Below are 15,992 nucleotides of genomic sequence, written 5' to 3'. Positions count from 1 at the left end.
GTAGCTAGGATTACAGGCGTGAGCCACTGGTGCCTGCTTTGAAACTGCATTTTCTGTATCTTCTGAGATTTTCTTTGTTATTATTTTAAGTAGTTACACAGAGAGTTTGAATTCAGCATGTCAGCTTATGAGTCCAACACACCTTGACCAACGTCATCCCTGCTGTTATTCCCCCGTTACTTCCAGTGCCACCCATTCCTTCAAGTTTCCTAATTCCATTTTTCTATATGTTCATCGAATATTATAACTGTATTCATCTACCCTTCTTGTCTCCATTCACCTGCCCCCTGTTTTTGATCCCCCTCCAAATAACATATGTTTCTGTACCGATATGTTCATGGGGTTATTTTCTTTAACATATTAAAAAATACATTATTATTTCCTAATATTAATCTGTGGTACAACTATGTTAGCCTGTTAAAATCTGTTGGTTGTTTAAAACCATAATACTTTCCTTCATTTTCAGAATGTGACAAGTTCAATCTGAAGTTAGAAATTAAATTTTAATAGCTACCACTTTTACCTATCTTGAAATATAACCTGCTTATTTTATGAATAATGCAGTACTATTTTATTTTGGTATTTATCATATTGAATAGTCAAGTATTACTTGTACTTTCATCAGGCATGGATATATCACAAGTTTTTTTGGATAATGAATTTTTAAATACCAAATTGCTAACAGAACAGCATAATTTAGCAAAAGCCAAATTCAATAAATAATATATTTACTTTAATTAAATATATAATGTTACTTTTAAGTAGTAGAAAAATCTGTGGGGGAAAAAAGTCATGACTTTTATCTGTTACTGATCTCCATGATGGAAATAGGCATTGTCACCCAAAATTCAGGTGCCTTTTCTAAAGTCACTTAGACCTATATTTTTATAATCTTTGGAGGTGATACCTTTCTAACTTAAAGACACTTTTCAAGTGGTTATTTTAACATTACAGAAAAGAAACCACCTCTGTACAGCATCTTTAATAATATATCTATAGATATCTCTATATATTAAATATATAGAGATATCTAGATATATCTATATCTATATCTAGATATCTAGATATCTATATATATCCTAGAGCCACTGGTGCCTGCTTTGAAACTGCATTTTCTGTATCTTCTGAGATTTTCTTTGTTATTATTTTAAGTAGTTACACAGAGAGTTTGAATTCAGCATGTCAGCTTATGAGTCCATGGGAATAGAAAGCCTGATGATTTTAATAAACAAACTTGAATAGAGTTGGTAATGATAGAAATAAGATGTAGAAGCTGACTGAAGTGACTTGCATCTGTAATCTTAGCTACTTGGGAGTTGAATTACAACTTGCTGACTCTAGAGGATTACAGTTCAAGGCCAGGCTTGGCATAAACACAGAATCCCATCTCAAACAATAACTGGACACAGAGATGTGTGCCTGTCATCCTAGTATAAATAGGCAGGCTTTGAGCACATATAAAAGACCCTTTAAAGGGTCTGTTGTTGTTCTTTTTAATGTACTAATAATGTACTCTGTGATTTTTTTTGTCTGTTTCTTTGTATGTTCTTCCCCCATGGTACAGTCCCTGTTGTCACTGTATTTGTTTCTGGTGTCCTCCTGCATCTTGTACATTTTTCTAATTTTTCTAATTTTGGGAGGGAAAGGAAAATAACAAAATGCTGAAATAAGGATTCAGGATGACCTATTATAATAATGAGATGTACAAGACAGTATGTTGAAAACGAAATTCACAATGTTGGGGGAGGAGTGGTAGGGGAAAAACAAAGGAGGGTATAACAATGCTCAATAGAAAATGTACATTACCTTGCTCATGTAACTGTAATCCCTCTGTACAGTATCTTTACAATAAAAATATATATATTAAGAAAAAAGAGGGGCTGGGAAGGTGGCTCAGTGGTAGAGCGCTTGCCTTGCATGCCTGAGGCCTTGGGTTCGATTCCCCAGCACCACATAAGCAAAAAGAAAAAAGGTGGAAGTGGCGCTGTGACTCAAGTGGTAGAGCGCTAGCCTTGACCTGAAGAGCTGAGGGACAGCGCCCAAGCCCAGAGTTCAGGCCCCACGGCCGGACCCAAAAAAAAAAAAAAAAAGAAAGAAAGAAAGAAAAAATAATAATGAAGGCAAAAAGGGCTAGGAACATTACTCAAAAGATATAGCACTTGCCTAGCAAGCACAAGACTTCATTCAGATTCTAGTACCACTAAAAAAAAAAAAAATGAGGGGCTGGGAAGTTGGCTCAGTGGTAAAGCGCTTGCCTAGCATGCCTGAGGCCCTGGGTTCAATTCCTCAGCACCACATAAGCAAAAAGAAAAAAGCTGGAAGTGGCCCTGTGGCTCAAGTGGTAGAGCGCTAGCCTTGAGCTGAAGAGCTGAGGGACAGTGCCCAGGCCCAGAGTTCAGGCCCCGCGACCAGACCCAAAAAAAAAAAAAAAAAATGAGTTTTAGCCAGTCACCAATGGCTCACACCTATCATCCTAGCTACTCAGGAAGCTGATATCAAAGGACCATAGTTCAAAGCCAACTTAGGTAGAAAAGTCCCTTTGAGACTGTCATCTCCAGTTAACTACTCAAAAACCAGAAGTGGAACTGTGATTCAAGTGGTAGAGTGCTAGCCTTGAGCACAGAGTGGCTCAGATACAGTTCCTAGGCCCTGAGTTCAAGCCCTATAACCAACCAAAAAAGAAGTCTTTAAAATAACATTTCTAACTATAAACCAAAAGTTGACTGGGTTTATATGAAAATTTATGATAAATTTAATAGCAAATGTGTTATTTTAAAGTATTTGCCTAGAATAACTTGTTTTCTTTCTGTTACAGTCACGTTCCATATCTAGTTCTCCTGTGATGGTAGCTCAGCCTGTTTATCAACAACCTGCATATCACTACCAGGTAGATCTTAAGTTACAATTAAGATCCTGTCTGCTACTTTCAGTCCTTTTCCATGTAACTACCAATTTTTTTTGTTCCTTCTTATGCACTATACTAATTAGAAATAGTTAAGCTTTGATAAGCCTCTTATGAGAGAAGTAAGCAATGTTATATTAGAAAATAAACTCTGCTTCCTTTTATAAAGGTCAGGTTTGTTCTTTTTTTTTAATTTGATGAGGCAAGTGTGATAGCATAATCCATTACCGGAGAGGCATAGGTTAGGAGGATAGTGGTTCAAGGCCAGCCTGGGAAAAACGTAGTAATACTCTCACCTCAACAAATGAGCCAGACATGGTGAAACATATCTGAAATCCCAGTTACATGGAAGTGTAGGTTGTAGTATCTAGATCTGAGCCAGCCTAAGGCAAAAAAAAGTGAGACTCTATCTGAAAAATAAAACAATAATATAATAATAATAATAATATGGGAATATGGCCCCAGTGGTGAAGCACCTACTTAGCAAATATAAAACCTTGAATTCAAAACCCTAGTACTGCTAAAAATAATAATATAAAATAAAATTTACTATAGAAAGTCTTTAGTGGTCTAGAGGTATAGCTCATGTACAAGGCCCTGGGGTTTTTGTGGGGTTTATTTTTGTTTGTTTGTTTGTTTGTTTTGTCCGTCGTAGGGCTTGAATCTGGACTTGAGCACTGTCCCTGCACTCTTCAGCTCAAGGCCAGCACTCCACCACTTGAGCCACAGTGCCACTTCTGGTTTTCTAGTGGTTTATTGGAGATAAGAGTCTCACAGACTTTCCTGCCCGGGCTGGCTTTGAACCGTCATCCTTAGATCTCAGCCTCCTAAGTAGCTAGGATTACAGGTGTGAGCCATCAGCGCTCAGCAAGGCCCTGGGTTTAATCTCTAGCACTACCAAAAAGAAATTTTGCAATGGTTCACACACTGATCTTTTTATGTTATCATTAACATATGCATGTCTTAATATTATATTTAATAATCAAATTAAGTAATACAGTTTATTACCAAATATGACAGGCTCTTTTGATTCACCAGCATTTCTTTTTATTAATTCTAATAGGAAATTGAAAATAAAGTATAATGCCAGATAATTTTGGTGTATGAAGTGTGAACTACAGGCTTTCTGCTTTCTAGGCTAGCCCCCTACAGCAGAACCACACTTCCAGCCCTGTTTCTCACTGATTGTTTTTATAGTATAGGATCTTGCTTCCCACCCTAGCATTTGATTGAACTGCAGTCTGCCTAGTTTTAGTCTCCCCATAGTTTACTGGGATCACAGGCATGGACCACCATGTCCATGGACCACCATGTCTGTGGATATGAGGCTCTTACGGACTTTTCTTCTCAGGCTGGCCTTGAAGTGAAATCCCGAGCCTCCCAAGTAGCAGGAATTGCAGGCAGAAGTCACTGGTGTTTAACTTCTTTTTGAACTTCTAAAATAAATTCATATGAGATATTGAAGGAGGGCTAGAAATGTGGCTTACTGGTAGAATGTTTGCCTAGAATGCATGAAACCCTGGGTTCAATACCTCAGTACCACATAAACAGAAAAAGCCAGAAGTGGCACTGTGGCAAGTGGTAGAATGCTAGTCTTGAACACAGAGAGTCTCAGGGAAGAGCCCAGGCCCTGAGTTCAAGCTTCAGGACAGGAGAAAGAGAAAGAGACAGAGACAGAGAAACAGAGAGAGACAGAGAAACACAGAGACTGAACAGATGTAGTTAAATGGTAGAGCTGTCCCCTATCATGCACAAGACCTGACTTCAATGCTTAGCATTACAAAAAAGAAAAGAAATGATGAGTTAAATAGTTGAGTTTTTTTACCATTAGAATTACTTTGAGAAAACTGTATTTTTAGTTTTATTACTATGCTGTATATAAAACTAAAATGTTTACTTCACTTATTAAAAATAAAATGGTACTTATTTAAAATATATATTATTTTAGGCCCCAGCACAGTGTCTACCAGGACAATGGCAGTGGGGTGTTCCTCAGGTAAATTCAGTAATGTAACTTAAAATCCTTCTTCACTGTATTCTTGTGACACTGCCTGAAAACTAAAGTCAGGAGAACTAAGTTTGAGACCTTGCTCTTATTAACTGGTCCCTTGAACAGTTTAATCACTATATTCCCATTTCCTTATTTGTAAAATGGATGTCATGATACTATACCTTTGTAAGTTTTGTCCAGTATTTTTGTGAGGATCAAAATAAGATCATGGAAATGAAAGTCTTTCATAAATAAGTGAATGCTATATATAAACATGAAAATTTACTTTTGTTAATTTTGGTGTTATTTAAAACTTAGCATTTTTCTAGCTTCACATCAGCTTTTGCTCAATTTGACTTACTCAAAATGATTAATACCAGATTGTTTTGTCTTTGGAAAGCATCGGGATTTTAGATTGTCTGCAGACGCTTTCCTTGTCCAACCTCCTAATCCCAAATCCAACATACTCTAAAATCTAAAACTTCTGAGACATTCAACCTGTGTTCTATTTTCCAACTTTTGATAGCAAACAGTATACCATCAAAAGTACTGCCTAGGGGCTGGGAAGGTGGCCCAGTGGTAGAGTGCCTGCCTTGCATGCATGAGGCCCTGGGTTCGATTCCTCAGCACCACATAAGCAAAAAGCCGGAAGTGGCACTGTGGCTCAAGTGGTAGAGCACTAGCCTTGAACTGAAGAGCTGAGGGACGGCGCCCAGGCCCAGAGTTCAGGCCCCACGACCGGACCCAAAAAAAAAAAAAAAAAAGTACTGCCTAGTGACCTTTTTCCAATTCTGTGGGAAGTCATGAAACTGCAAGTAGACACAATTTAAACACCATAGGTTACAATATTAAAATTTCTAATGGTGATAGTAATATATCCACAAATATTAGAATTTATATATGGGTTATATATATATATATTAGAATTATATATGGGGTTCTGAAGCCGTACAGCTTTTAATACTTACCAGTGAGTTATTTTAACAATATTTGTGCAATTGAAATTCAAAGTTCTTCTTAGTCTATTGCTGAAATAAAGCTATCCCTGAAAAAGAATTTTAGGAAAACATGAAATATTTTTTTCATCTGTTGGTAAGTCATTTTGCTTAACAAAAACAATTATATCTGAATTCGAAATATGTTTTTGCATTTTAGTCTCCTGCCTCGTCTACTCCATTCTTATACCTGCAACCTTCTGAAGTCATTTATCAGCCAGTGGAAATTGCACAAGATGGTGGATGTGTTCCTCCTCCACTGTCTCTGATGGAAGCTTCAGTTCCAGAGGTATATATTCATCTTTTTTTTTTCCAGTGCTGGGGATTGAACCCAGGGACCTGCACATGCTAGGCAATTACTCAACCATTGAGCTACATCCTCATCCCTACTTAGTATTAAAGTAATGGATCTATAACATCCTCATCTTTACATTTTTTTCCTTTTTCATTATGACTTATGTTTTCTTTTATCTATTCATATTTCTTCCTCACTTTTATGTAAAAGAATGTGTTATCTTAAACTTCTTAATTAACCAGTCCTGAACCATTCCTAAAATCTCCTTGAACATAATAAGATATACTAAGTTGAGAAAAAGTTGAAGAGAAAACAGTAAGCTATCAAATGTTTTTACCTTCTCATTTTCCTGTTAATCTGTATTATTGCTAATAACCTGTTACAAGCATATAATCATTATGCCAACGAAAAATAAAAAATTCTTCCTTCAAAAATATACATCAAAATTATTTCATAACTACAAATTACAAATATCATATTCAAGTCCTTGATTTATATCTTTGATCCATCATTAATTGCCTCCCATCTGGATACTAGAAGCTGTGTATGTGGCTTGGTATGTTTTAAATCAGTGTTGTGCAAGACTAGTAATTAGCACCCACCTCCCAGTTTGTGTATTATTTTATTATGTTTATATTAGAAAAGTTTATAGCATAAGTTGGATCTTAATATTTACTATCAATCCTTTTATTAGAATTCCTTGATTCTTGGTCCTACCCTACCATGTTTCTACTTGTGCCCAGTACCAGGGCTTGCATTCAGACCTCATGTTCTCACTAGGCTTTTGCACTCACAGCTGGTATTCCACCACTTTAGCCAAGCCTCTGTTTCTGGCTTGTTACTGGTACGGAGATAAGAATCCTGAAGATCTGTCTGTCTGGGTGGCTTCAAGACCTTGATCCTCAAATCTCACCTCTTAAGAAGCTAGAATTACAGGAATGAACCACTGACACCCAGCTTCTGTTTATTTTTTGTGGTTTCTATTTTCTTTGTAGTCCTATCTTTACTGAAGTAAAATAAAAAAAAGTGTACTGTAGATATTTATGATATAAAATGATTACCACAGTCAACTGAATAAATCACCACATATAGTTATTCTTATATTTGAAATGATAAAATTTAAGATCTCTCGGGGCTGGGAAGGTGGCTCAGTGGTAGAGCACTTGCCTTGCATGCATGAGGCCCTGGGCACCACAGAAGCAGAAGAAAAAAAAAGCTGGAAGTGGTACTATGACTCAAGTGGTAGTGCGCTAGCCTTGAGCTGAAGAGCTGAGGGACAGCGCCCAGGCCCAGAGTTCAGGCCCCATGACCGGACCCAAAAAAAAAAATTTAAGATCTTTCAGTAATTTTCAGGTGTGTAACACATTGTAATTAACTATAGTTGACATGCTGTACAAAATCTTCAGGATATCTTTAACCTGTCTAGTTGAACTGCATTGTTTGACCAACATCTTCCCCTCCTCCTCCTCTGTCCCACGGCAACCACCATTACTCTGCTTCATCACTTTTAAATTCCACACATGAAGAAGGATGCAACATTTATCTTTTTATATCTTGTTCATTTCATAGCACAGTGGCTTCCAGGCTTCATGAATAATATTTTCTTACATATATAAAAACCACATTTAATTCATCCATTGATGGACAGTAAGGTTCATTTTATATCACTGCTACTGTGTCAGACAAGAAGTTTTATTTTTCTTGCAGTGCTGCAGGTCACATCCAGGGCCTTGCATCTGCTAGGCAAGTGGTCTTCCATTGAGCTACCTCCCTCTGGTATTCTACTGTTGTGAATAATGCTGTAAAGAGCATGAGCATCCATATTAATATATATTACTATATATTTTTATTATCATATACATATATATCCATACTGCTTTCCAAAATGTCTGTACTAACTTACACTCCCACCAATAATATATAAGGATTCTCTTTTCTCCACATGCTTGATTTACTTTGGTTCCTAGTGAAATTACTGTTAATCACTAGTTTTCTGTATTGGGATATATTAATCATTACTATTCTTTTTACTTTCACTATGCTTCTCTGGCAGTGTTTCTCAACTGGAAGACACCAAAAATAGTATAAGCATAATTTCTTCTTCAGTTCTACCTCTGCTAATGTTAAGCAATATAAAACTGGATCCCTGTGGAGATATTCCTTCTTTCTTTGGACTGACCATACAATGCACCTCTATTCTCAAGTATCTAGTGACTCTTTTTTTTTTTTTTTTTTTTTTTTTGGGTAGTGGGGCCTGAACTCTAGGCCTGGGTGCTGTCCTTCAGCTCTTCAGCTCAAGGCTAGTGCTCTACCACTTGAGCCACAGCACCACTTCTGACTTTTTATGCTTATGTGGAGCTGAGGAATTGAACCCAGGGCCTCATGCATTCAAGGCAAGCACTCTACCACTGAGCCACCTTCCCAGCCCCTCTAGTGACTCTTTAGATAGATTTTTTTTTTTTTTTGGTTGGTCATAGGGCTTTAACTGTAGGCCTGGGCACTTGTCCTTCAGCTCGTCAGCTCAAGGCGAGCGCTCTACCACTTGAGCCACAGTGCCACTTCCAGTTTTCTGAGTGGTTTATTGGAGATAAGAATCTCACGGACTTTCCTGGCTGGCTGGCTTTGAACCTCGATCCTCGTATCTCAGCCTCCTGAGTAACTTGGATTACAGGTATGAGCTACCGGCTCCCAGCTTTAGATAGGTCATTTATTGACCTCTAGAGATATCTTTGTCCATCCTGATGTTTAAGAGTCCTTATCTCCCCTCAAATTGGGCTAAATTTCACAGTGTTGGCAGATATGCTTCATTGTTTACAATTTGGGAATAGTGGATATTTTCTTAATTCATGATGTAATTTTTTTAATCTATACTACTATTTTTCTTATTTTCCAGTTTCAGGGAAAGGAGAGTAAAGTTTAAGCATTCTTGTATATTACATATTTAGCCCAAATCTACTGTTGACATTAAACCATATTCTTTTTTTTTCTTTTTTCTTTTTTTTTTTTGTGCCAGTCCTGGGGTTTTTTTGGTGGTTAACTGGAGATAAGAGACTCTTAGACTTTTCTTACCCCAGCTGGCTTTGAACTGCAGCCCCCAGATCTCAGCCTTTTGAGTAGCTAGGATTACAGGTGTGAGCCACCAGCACCCAGCTAAACCATATTCTTTTTTATTATCTTTAAATAGTTGTACAAAGAAGTTTCAGTTCTATGCGTCAATTTATGTGTGCAGTACATCTTGATCAGTGCCAACCCTTCCTATCTATACCACCTCCACTCATCCCCTCAAGTTCCCTAATTCCATTTTCACATTGAGTATTATAATTACCCACTATTCATCTCTCCATTTGTCTGTCTCCCTCCCCTTAACCTTCATATCCCTCGTATATTCATTTTGTTAAACTGTGAATTGCTCAAAAGTATTACACAATGGAAATCTACTCCTATATATGCTGTGATTTAGTCAGATTGATAATGTATATGTACATATGGCCATGTATGTACTTTCACATGTGTTTATATTTTAGATCTAACTTCCAGACACGAGAGAATACATGCACTGTTTGTCTCTAAGCTTGACTTACTTCACTCAGAATGTATTTTTCCAGATCCATATATTTCCCTGCAAATAACATATTATTCCTGATAAGTGACTAAGATTATGTTGTGTATATGTGTGTGTGTCACACATTTTCTTGATCCATTCTTTGGTTGTAGAGTATTTCGTTTGTTTCAATAGCTTAGCTATGGTAAAGAGTGGCACTAATGAAAATGATTGTTCAGGTATCTTTATTGCATCCTGACTTGCAGTCTTTTGAATAGATGCCCAAGAATGATGTCATTGAATCATAAGGCAGTTCTTATTTTAAGTTTTTTGAAGAGCCTCCATAGTGCCTTCCATAGTAGTTGTACTAATTCACATTCTACCAACAGTGTAATAGGGTTCTTTTCCCCTGAATCTCTGCCAGCATTTGTTATTGTAGTGAGATGGACTCTCAGTGTTACTTGATTTGCATTTCCTTTGTAGCCAGGGATGTAAAAAAATAATAATTTATGTGCTGTCCAGTTTTACTTCTGAGAGGTGTTTATTTAGCTCCTTTGCCCATTTATTAATTGGATTATTGAATCGTTAAGAATTTAGTTTTTTGAGCTCCTTATATATTCTGACTTTAGATCCTTTTTAAATGTATATCTGGAAATAACTTGTCTCCCATTCTGTTGGCTGTCTTTTTAGCTTAGTAACTATGACCTCTCCTGTGCATAAACTTTTTAGCTTCACGTAATCTCATTTGTCAATTCTCCTAACTGCCAAGCCCCTGGAATCCCACTCAGGAAGTCCTGCTTATGCCAGTAAGTTCTAGTGTTTAGTCCTTCCTGTGGTATTTTCAAGGTTTGGGGTCTTAAATTAGGGTCTTTAATCCACTTTGAATTAATATTAGTAGAAAATGAGAAACACGAATCCAGTTTCAGTCTTCTACATAGAAATATCTAGCTTTCAAACACACTTGTTGAAGAGGCTGTTGTTTTCCAACTTGTATTTTTTTGTTCCTTTGCAAAAATGAGACAGCTATAATTATCTTTGATCTTTATTCTGTTCCTTTGGTCTTCAGGTCTGCTCTTGGGCCTGAATCGAGCTGTTACTGTTATTATGGCTCTATAGTAAAGTTGAATTATGGTTAAGCCATACTCTTAGTTTTTCATGTCAGATTATTTGTCATAAAAGTATATTCATACTTACTAGAATATAATAAGATTTTTCTAAAAGTATTTTCCCTCCCTTTATTTTCTTTGTAATTTGATCTTTGGTTGCCTGTTATTTTTGGTTTGATTCTATATACTCACCTTGATGTCATCCTTAGCTTTGCCTCTAGCTCCAGCATCAGTCTTGAATTTTAGGCAGTATATCCAGTTAGCCACATGTGGAAACTGAGAACTAAAATGTAGTAAGAGCAAATTAACATGTCCTGTAAATGTAAAAATCACCCAAGGGCTAGGCACCAATGGCTCAACCCTGTAATCCTAGCTACCTAGAAGGCTGATATCTAAGGATCACAGTTTGAAGTCAGCCCAAGCAGGAAAGTCCATGAGACTCTTATCTCCAACTAACCACCAAAATGCTGGGTGTGGAGGATTGGCTCAAGTGGTAGAGCATTAGCCTTGAGCATAACAGTTCAGGGACAGTACCCAGACCTTGAGTTCAAGCCCAAGGACTGGTGCAAAAAAAAATCAAAACACTAAGTTATGAAGACATAGTATGAAAACAATGTTTAAAAAACTTAAGAACTTGAAAATTGATTATTCCTTGAAATGATACAATTGGTTTAAATAAAACATTATTAAATTATCAAAAGGCAGGACCTTACTCTATATACCTATAGATAGAAAGAAAGAAAGAAAGAAGAAGGAAGGAAGGAAGGAAGGAAAGAAAGAAAGAAAGCGAGCCCAGGCTGGCCTCAGACTCTCTGTGTAACCCAAGGTGACCTCTAATTCATGATTGTACTTCAGCCTTCCTATTGCTGAGATTATAAGTGTGCAATACCATGCCTAGGTGAATGATTTTGTTTGTTTGCCTGTTTCCAGGTACTAGGGGTTGAAGCCAGGGCCTTAAGTACTCTACCACTTACGCTATGTCCCCAGCCATTTGGTTTTTATTTTGGGGTGTTTTTTTTGATAGAGTGTTCATAACTTTGCCCAGGCTGGCCTATATCCCTCTGTCTTCTTCCCTCCACCTCTCAAATAGCTACAATTACAGGATTGTACCACCAAGCCCAGCCTTGGGAATGGATTTTTGTCTGTTTTTCTCTGTTGTGTAACAGAATGCTTAGTACAAATGCTGAACAAATATCTCTTATTAATCTCTCTCTCTCACTCCCTCCATCTTTCCCCCTTTTTGTAATAGCCTTATTCTGATCATGGAGTCCAAGCAACATATCACCAGGTTTATGCACCAAGTGCCATTGCTATGCCTGCACCTGTGATGCAACCTGAACCAATTAAAGTAAGAAGCTTGTTTTGATTTTTTCTGTTTTTCTTCACTTGTATTTTACTTTTTTAAATTTCTCTTCTGAAAAAGAAAAACTGGATATTTTTGTCACAATTGTGATCAGAAGTACATACTTAATGAATTATTTTATGTGGAGGAAATACAGTGCTAAATTATCTATAACTCTTATTGGTTTTGAAGAAGTTATAAACCATAAAGGGTCAACTTTTTTATTTGTTGTGGTAAAATACATGTAACTTAATATTCATCAGCTTAACCATTTTAATATTCAGTGGCATTGCTTATAATCACAACGCTGCACAAATCATCACTACTAACTCCAAATGTATCACCCCAAACAAATTCTGTTCTCATTAAGCATTTAATCTAGGGCTAGAGGTATGGCTCAAGTAGTAGAGCACTTGCCAAGCAAGCACAAGGACCACCAAAACAAACCTTAGTACCACAAAACAAGAACAACAAAAACAATAAATTATCCTTCCTTTTCTTCTTCTTCCCAGTCTCTGATAATCTTTAGACTACTTTTTATCTCTGTGGATTTTTCTATTCTAGGTACTTCATATGGGATTATCTATGTCAAGGATACATAACACATATTAGTATATTAAAACAGTTTATGATCTCTTCTTACTTGGGAATGTATTCATGCTCCTTAAGTCAGATTCAGGCCAAAGAAAACCAATCAGGTCAACATATTTGACTGTCTACTGTGTACCAGGGAATTCTTCCTATTCTTTTACAACACAGTTTCTTAGTGACTAATACTTAGTATCATCACTTTAGGGAAATAGATTTTTTTCTCTAGAAAATAATTATAGACAAATTAACTGTTAGGTGGTTATATAAATTTTGTGAGCATCCTATGTATTGAATTTACTGCCGAGACAATCTGTGTTAAGAGATTCCCACTGTCTTCACCCCATCATCACTCTCTGCCATGATTCCTCACTACATTCTTTCACTGCCTCCACCACTATTCTGTAAACATGAGATCAAACCACAATTCTGGGCCAGACACTGATGGCTCATGCCTGTAATCCTACCTACTTAAGTTTCTGAGATCTAAGGATCACAATTCAAAGCCAGCCCAGGCAGAATAGTCTATAAGACTCCTATCTCCAAGTAACCACCAAAAAGCCACAGATACAGCTGCGGCCCAAGTGGTAGAGCACTAGACTGGAGGGGGACAAAAAGCTCAGGAACAGTGCCTAGCCCCTGACTTCAAGCCCCAGTACTGGCATCCACACACCAAAACAATAAACAAGTAGCGGCCTCTTGTCAAATCTAGTTTTACTCTAAATTTTGTTAATCTAGAATGTTACTCTATAAATAAGTGTTATTTATAGAGATTTTCTTTTCAATTTTATTAGAAAATCTTCAAAACCAAACTTCACTAACATTAGCATTTTCTCCAAATATACTTCTCTAGAAATAGCTGATGTCCTGTTATTTTGGTGTGTGTATACATATATATTTATAAGCCATATATTATACATACTTAGAAACATGTATTATGTATGTAGTAGAAAGAGATATGTAGGGAATTAATTTTGACTTTATTAAAGAACTACAGGTTGATTAATTATTGGAATAAGAATAAATTTTATGTGTACTAGAGAATATCACAAATTAATGGTGTGGCTTGAATAAGTCCAATAAAAATATACAGTAGAGAATGAGACTAGGATAGGAGAATTTCCTAAGAATGTTACTGTTAAACATCCTTTTTTTTCTTTTGGCTATACTAAGGTTTAAACTCAGGACTTCAAGCTTGTTTGTTTTGCTTGTTCAGCTAGTGCTCTACTACTTGGGCCATACCTGTAGTTCTGATTTTGTTGGTTGTTTTAGAGAGTCCACAGACTTTTCTACCCAGAATGGCTTCAAACCTCTGTAATTGGACCTTAGCCTCCAGAGTAGCTAGTATTACGAGTGTGAGCCATCAGCACACAGCTGTATTCAACACTCTGAAGTTTAATTTTTCTACTTTAAGAGCACATCCTTCTCTAAATCTTTTTAGCTCTGTAAGTAGGGATAGCAGAAATTACATAAATAGACGTATCTTACTTTTTAATTTAGTCATGTAAAAATTACTCATTCCTTTTAGATTGGAGATGAGAAAGAAGAAAATTTATGAAACTTTCAAAGTCAAAATTAGAATACAGAGATATTATAGAGAGGGTTTATGTTCTTTTCCTTGCTTTAATTTGTTAATAAAAGATGGATATTCAAGGATTCAGGCTCCAAGCCAGCCCAAGCAGGAAAGTCCATGGGACTCTTATTTCCAGTTAACCATCAAAAAACATAAGTGGAGCTGTAGCTCAATTGGTAAAGTGCTAGCCATTAGCAAAAAAAAGTTCAGGAATAGTGCCTGGGACCTGAGTTCAAGCCCCAGGACCAGTATCCAAAACACAAAAGACAGAGTTTTGTGTTTATTTTATACTCAGTGTTGACTCCAGTGTCTCATGAGAATTTAGCCAGTACTCTACCACTAAGGTATTGTACTTTTAAGGTGGAATGTTCTGTGCATTTATGCTCAATATTTTTCCTTAAGTGATTTAATGACCCACAAGAGAAATGGTGCCCTCATTCAAGGACAAACTCCCAAACTATTTCCATAATTTTTTAAGAAGTGTACACTCTGTAGAAATATTTAACTATATAAATTTACTGTGTAGCACTGTTTACTGTGTAGCAAACTAGGAACTTTGGTTTATAGAAGATTGATATGACATAAAAAGCTGATATGTAAATACTGTGATATAATTAAGAAATAATCTTTTTTCTAAGGCAAATTAATATGGTTTCAAAATATTAGTGACTGGCATTGATAAATATTAACCTTTTGTTCCTGTGAAATTTTTCCCTAGTACCAAAAACCTTCGTGACTTTTAAAATAGAAAGGTGGAAATGTTTCCATATAAGAATTTGAGCCTCACCAGGCACCAGTAGCTCATGCCTGTAATTCTAGCCACTCAGTAGGCTGAGATCTGAGGATCATGGTTCAAAGCCAGCCAAAGCAGAAAAGTCACCATTAAGTCTCCAATTAACCACTCAAAAACCAGAAGTGGCATTATGGTTCAAAGTGGTAGAGTGTTAGCCTTGAGCAAAAAGAGATCAGGGACAATGCCCAGGCTCTGGGTTCAAGCCCCATAACCAACAACAACAAAAAAAAAAAAAACAAGAATTTGAGCCTGTTGTTTTTATAAGTCACTTTTAAAACTAATAGCAAGGTTGATCAATAAGTACTTAAGTTCCAAATAGTAAAACATTCTGACTGCTGTTGCACAGAAAGATGACTATAGATAACAACAATGTTAGATGGATAGATAGATAGATAGATAGATAGATAGATAGATAGATAGATAGATGACTTTAAATGTTTTTACCATAGGAAGTGATGTTTGAAATTTATATACTTAACCTAATTTAAACATTATACAATATATGTGTGTGTGTTGAAACAGCATATAGTACCTCATTAACATTTTATGGTTTTATGTATCAATTAAAACTAATTACATTTTTAAGTCTATTTAACCTTTAAAATTCTAATGTTAGGCTGGACTTGATAGCCGAAGGCTATAATCCTCGTTCATTGGAACATGGATGTCAAGAGATCATGGTTCAAGGCTAGCCGAGGCATAAGAGTTTTATGAGACTCCATCTCAACCACTAGCAGGACACACTGGAGCATGCTTTTTATGCTAGTGACAAAGGAAAGCATAAAAAGGAGGATTATAATCCAAACTAGTCCAAGCAGGTGGCAAGCCCTTATCAAAAAATTGCCAACATGAAAATGAGTTGGCAGA

General features: G+C 36.5%; 1 protein-coding gene across 10 annotated transcripts in view; it reads left to right on the top strand.

The window, feature by feature from the left end:
- The window catches only part of Boll (boule homolog, RNA binding protein), a 64,511-nt gene that overhangs the window by 20,766 nt on the left and 27,753 nt on the right, over nucleotides 1–15,992 (top strand). For 7 of the 10 annotated variants that reach the window (XR_011366760.1, XR_011366762.1, XR_011366758.1 and 4 more), the window contains exons 7-10: nucleotides 2,816–2,887; nucleotides 4,851–4,898; nucleotides 6,048–6,176; nucleotides 12,079–12,177. Coding sequence is in view for 3 of the 10 variants with exons in the window: in XM_069995741.1 (XP_069851842.1) it covers nucleotides 2,816–2,887; nucleotides 4,851–4,898; nucleotides 6,048–6,176; nucleotides 12,079–12,177 (348 nt within the window). In the remaining 7 variants the exon portion in view is untranslated. The remainder of the gene's footprint in view (nucleotides 1–2,815; nucleotides 2,888–4,850; nucleotides 4,899–6,047; nucleotides 6,177–12,078; nucleotides 12,178–15,992) is intronic. The other 3 variants (XR_011366764.1, XR_011366763.1, XR_011366761.1) reach the window with 2 other exon arrangements.

This window comes from Dipodomys merriami, unplaced genomic scaffold (assembly GCF_024711535.1).
Source record: "Dipodomys merriami isolate MVZ:Mamm:240054 unplaced genomic scaffold, mDipMer1.0.p SCAF_49, whole genome shotgun sequence".
NCBI lineage: Eukaryota > Metazoa > Chordata > Mammalia > Rodentia > Heteromyidae > Dipodomys > Dipodomys merriami.
This window is presented reverse-complemented; position numbering and strand designations above follow the sequence as displayed.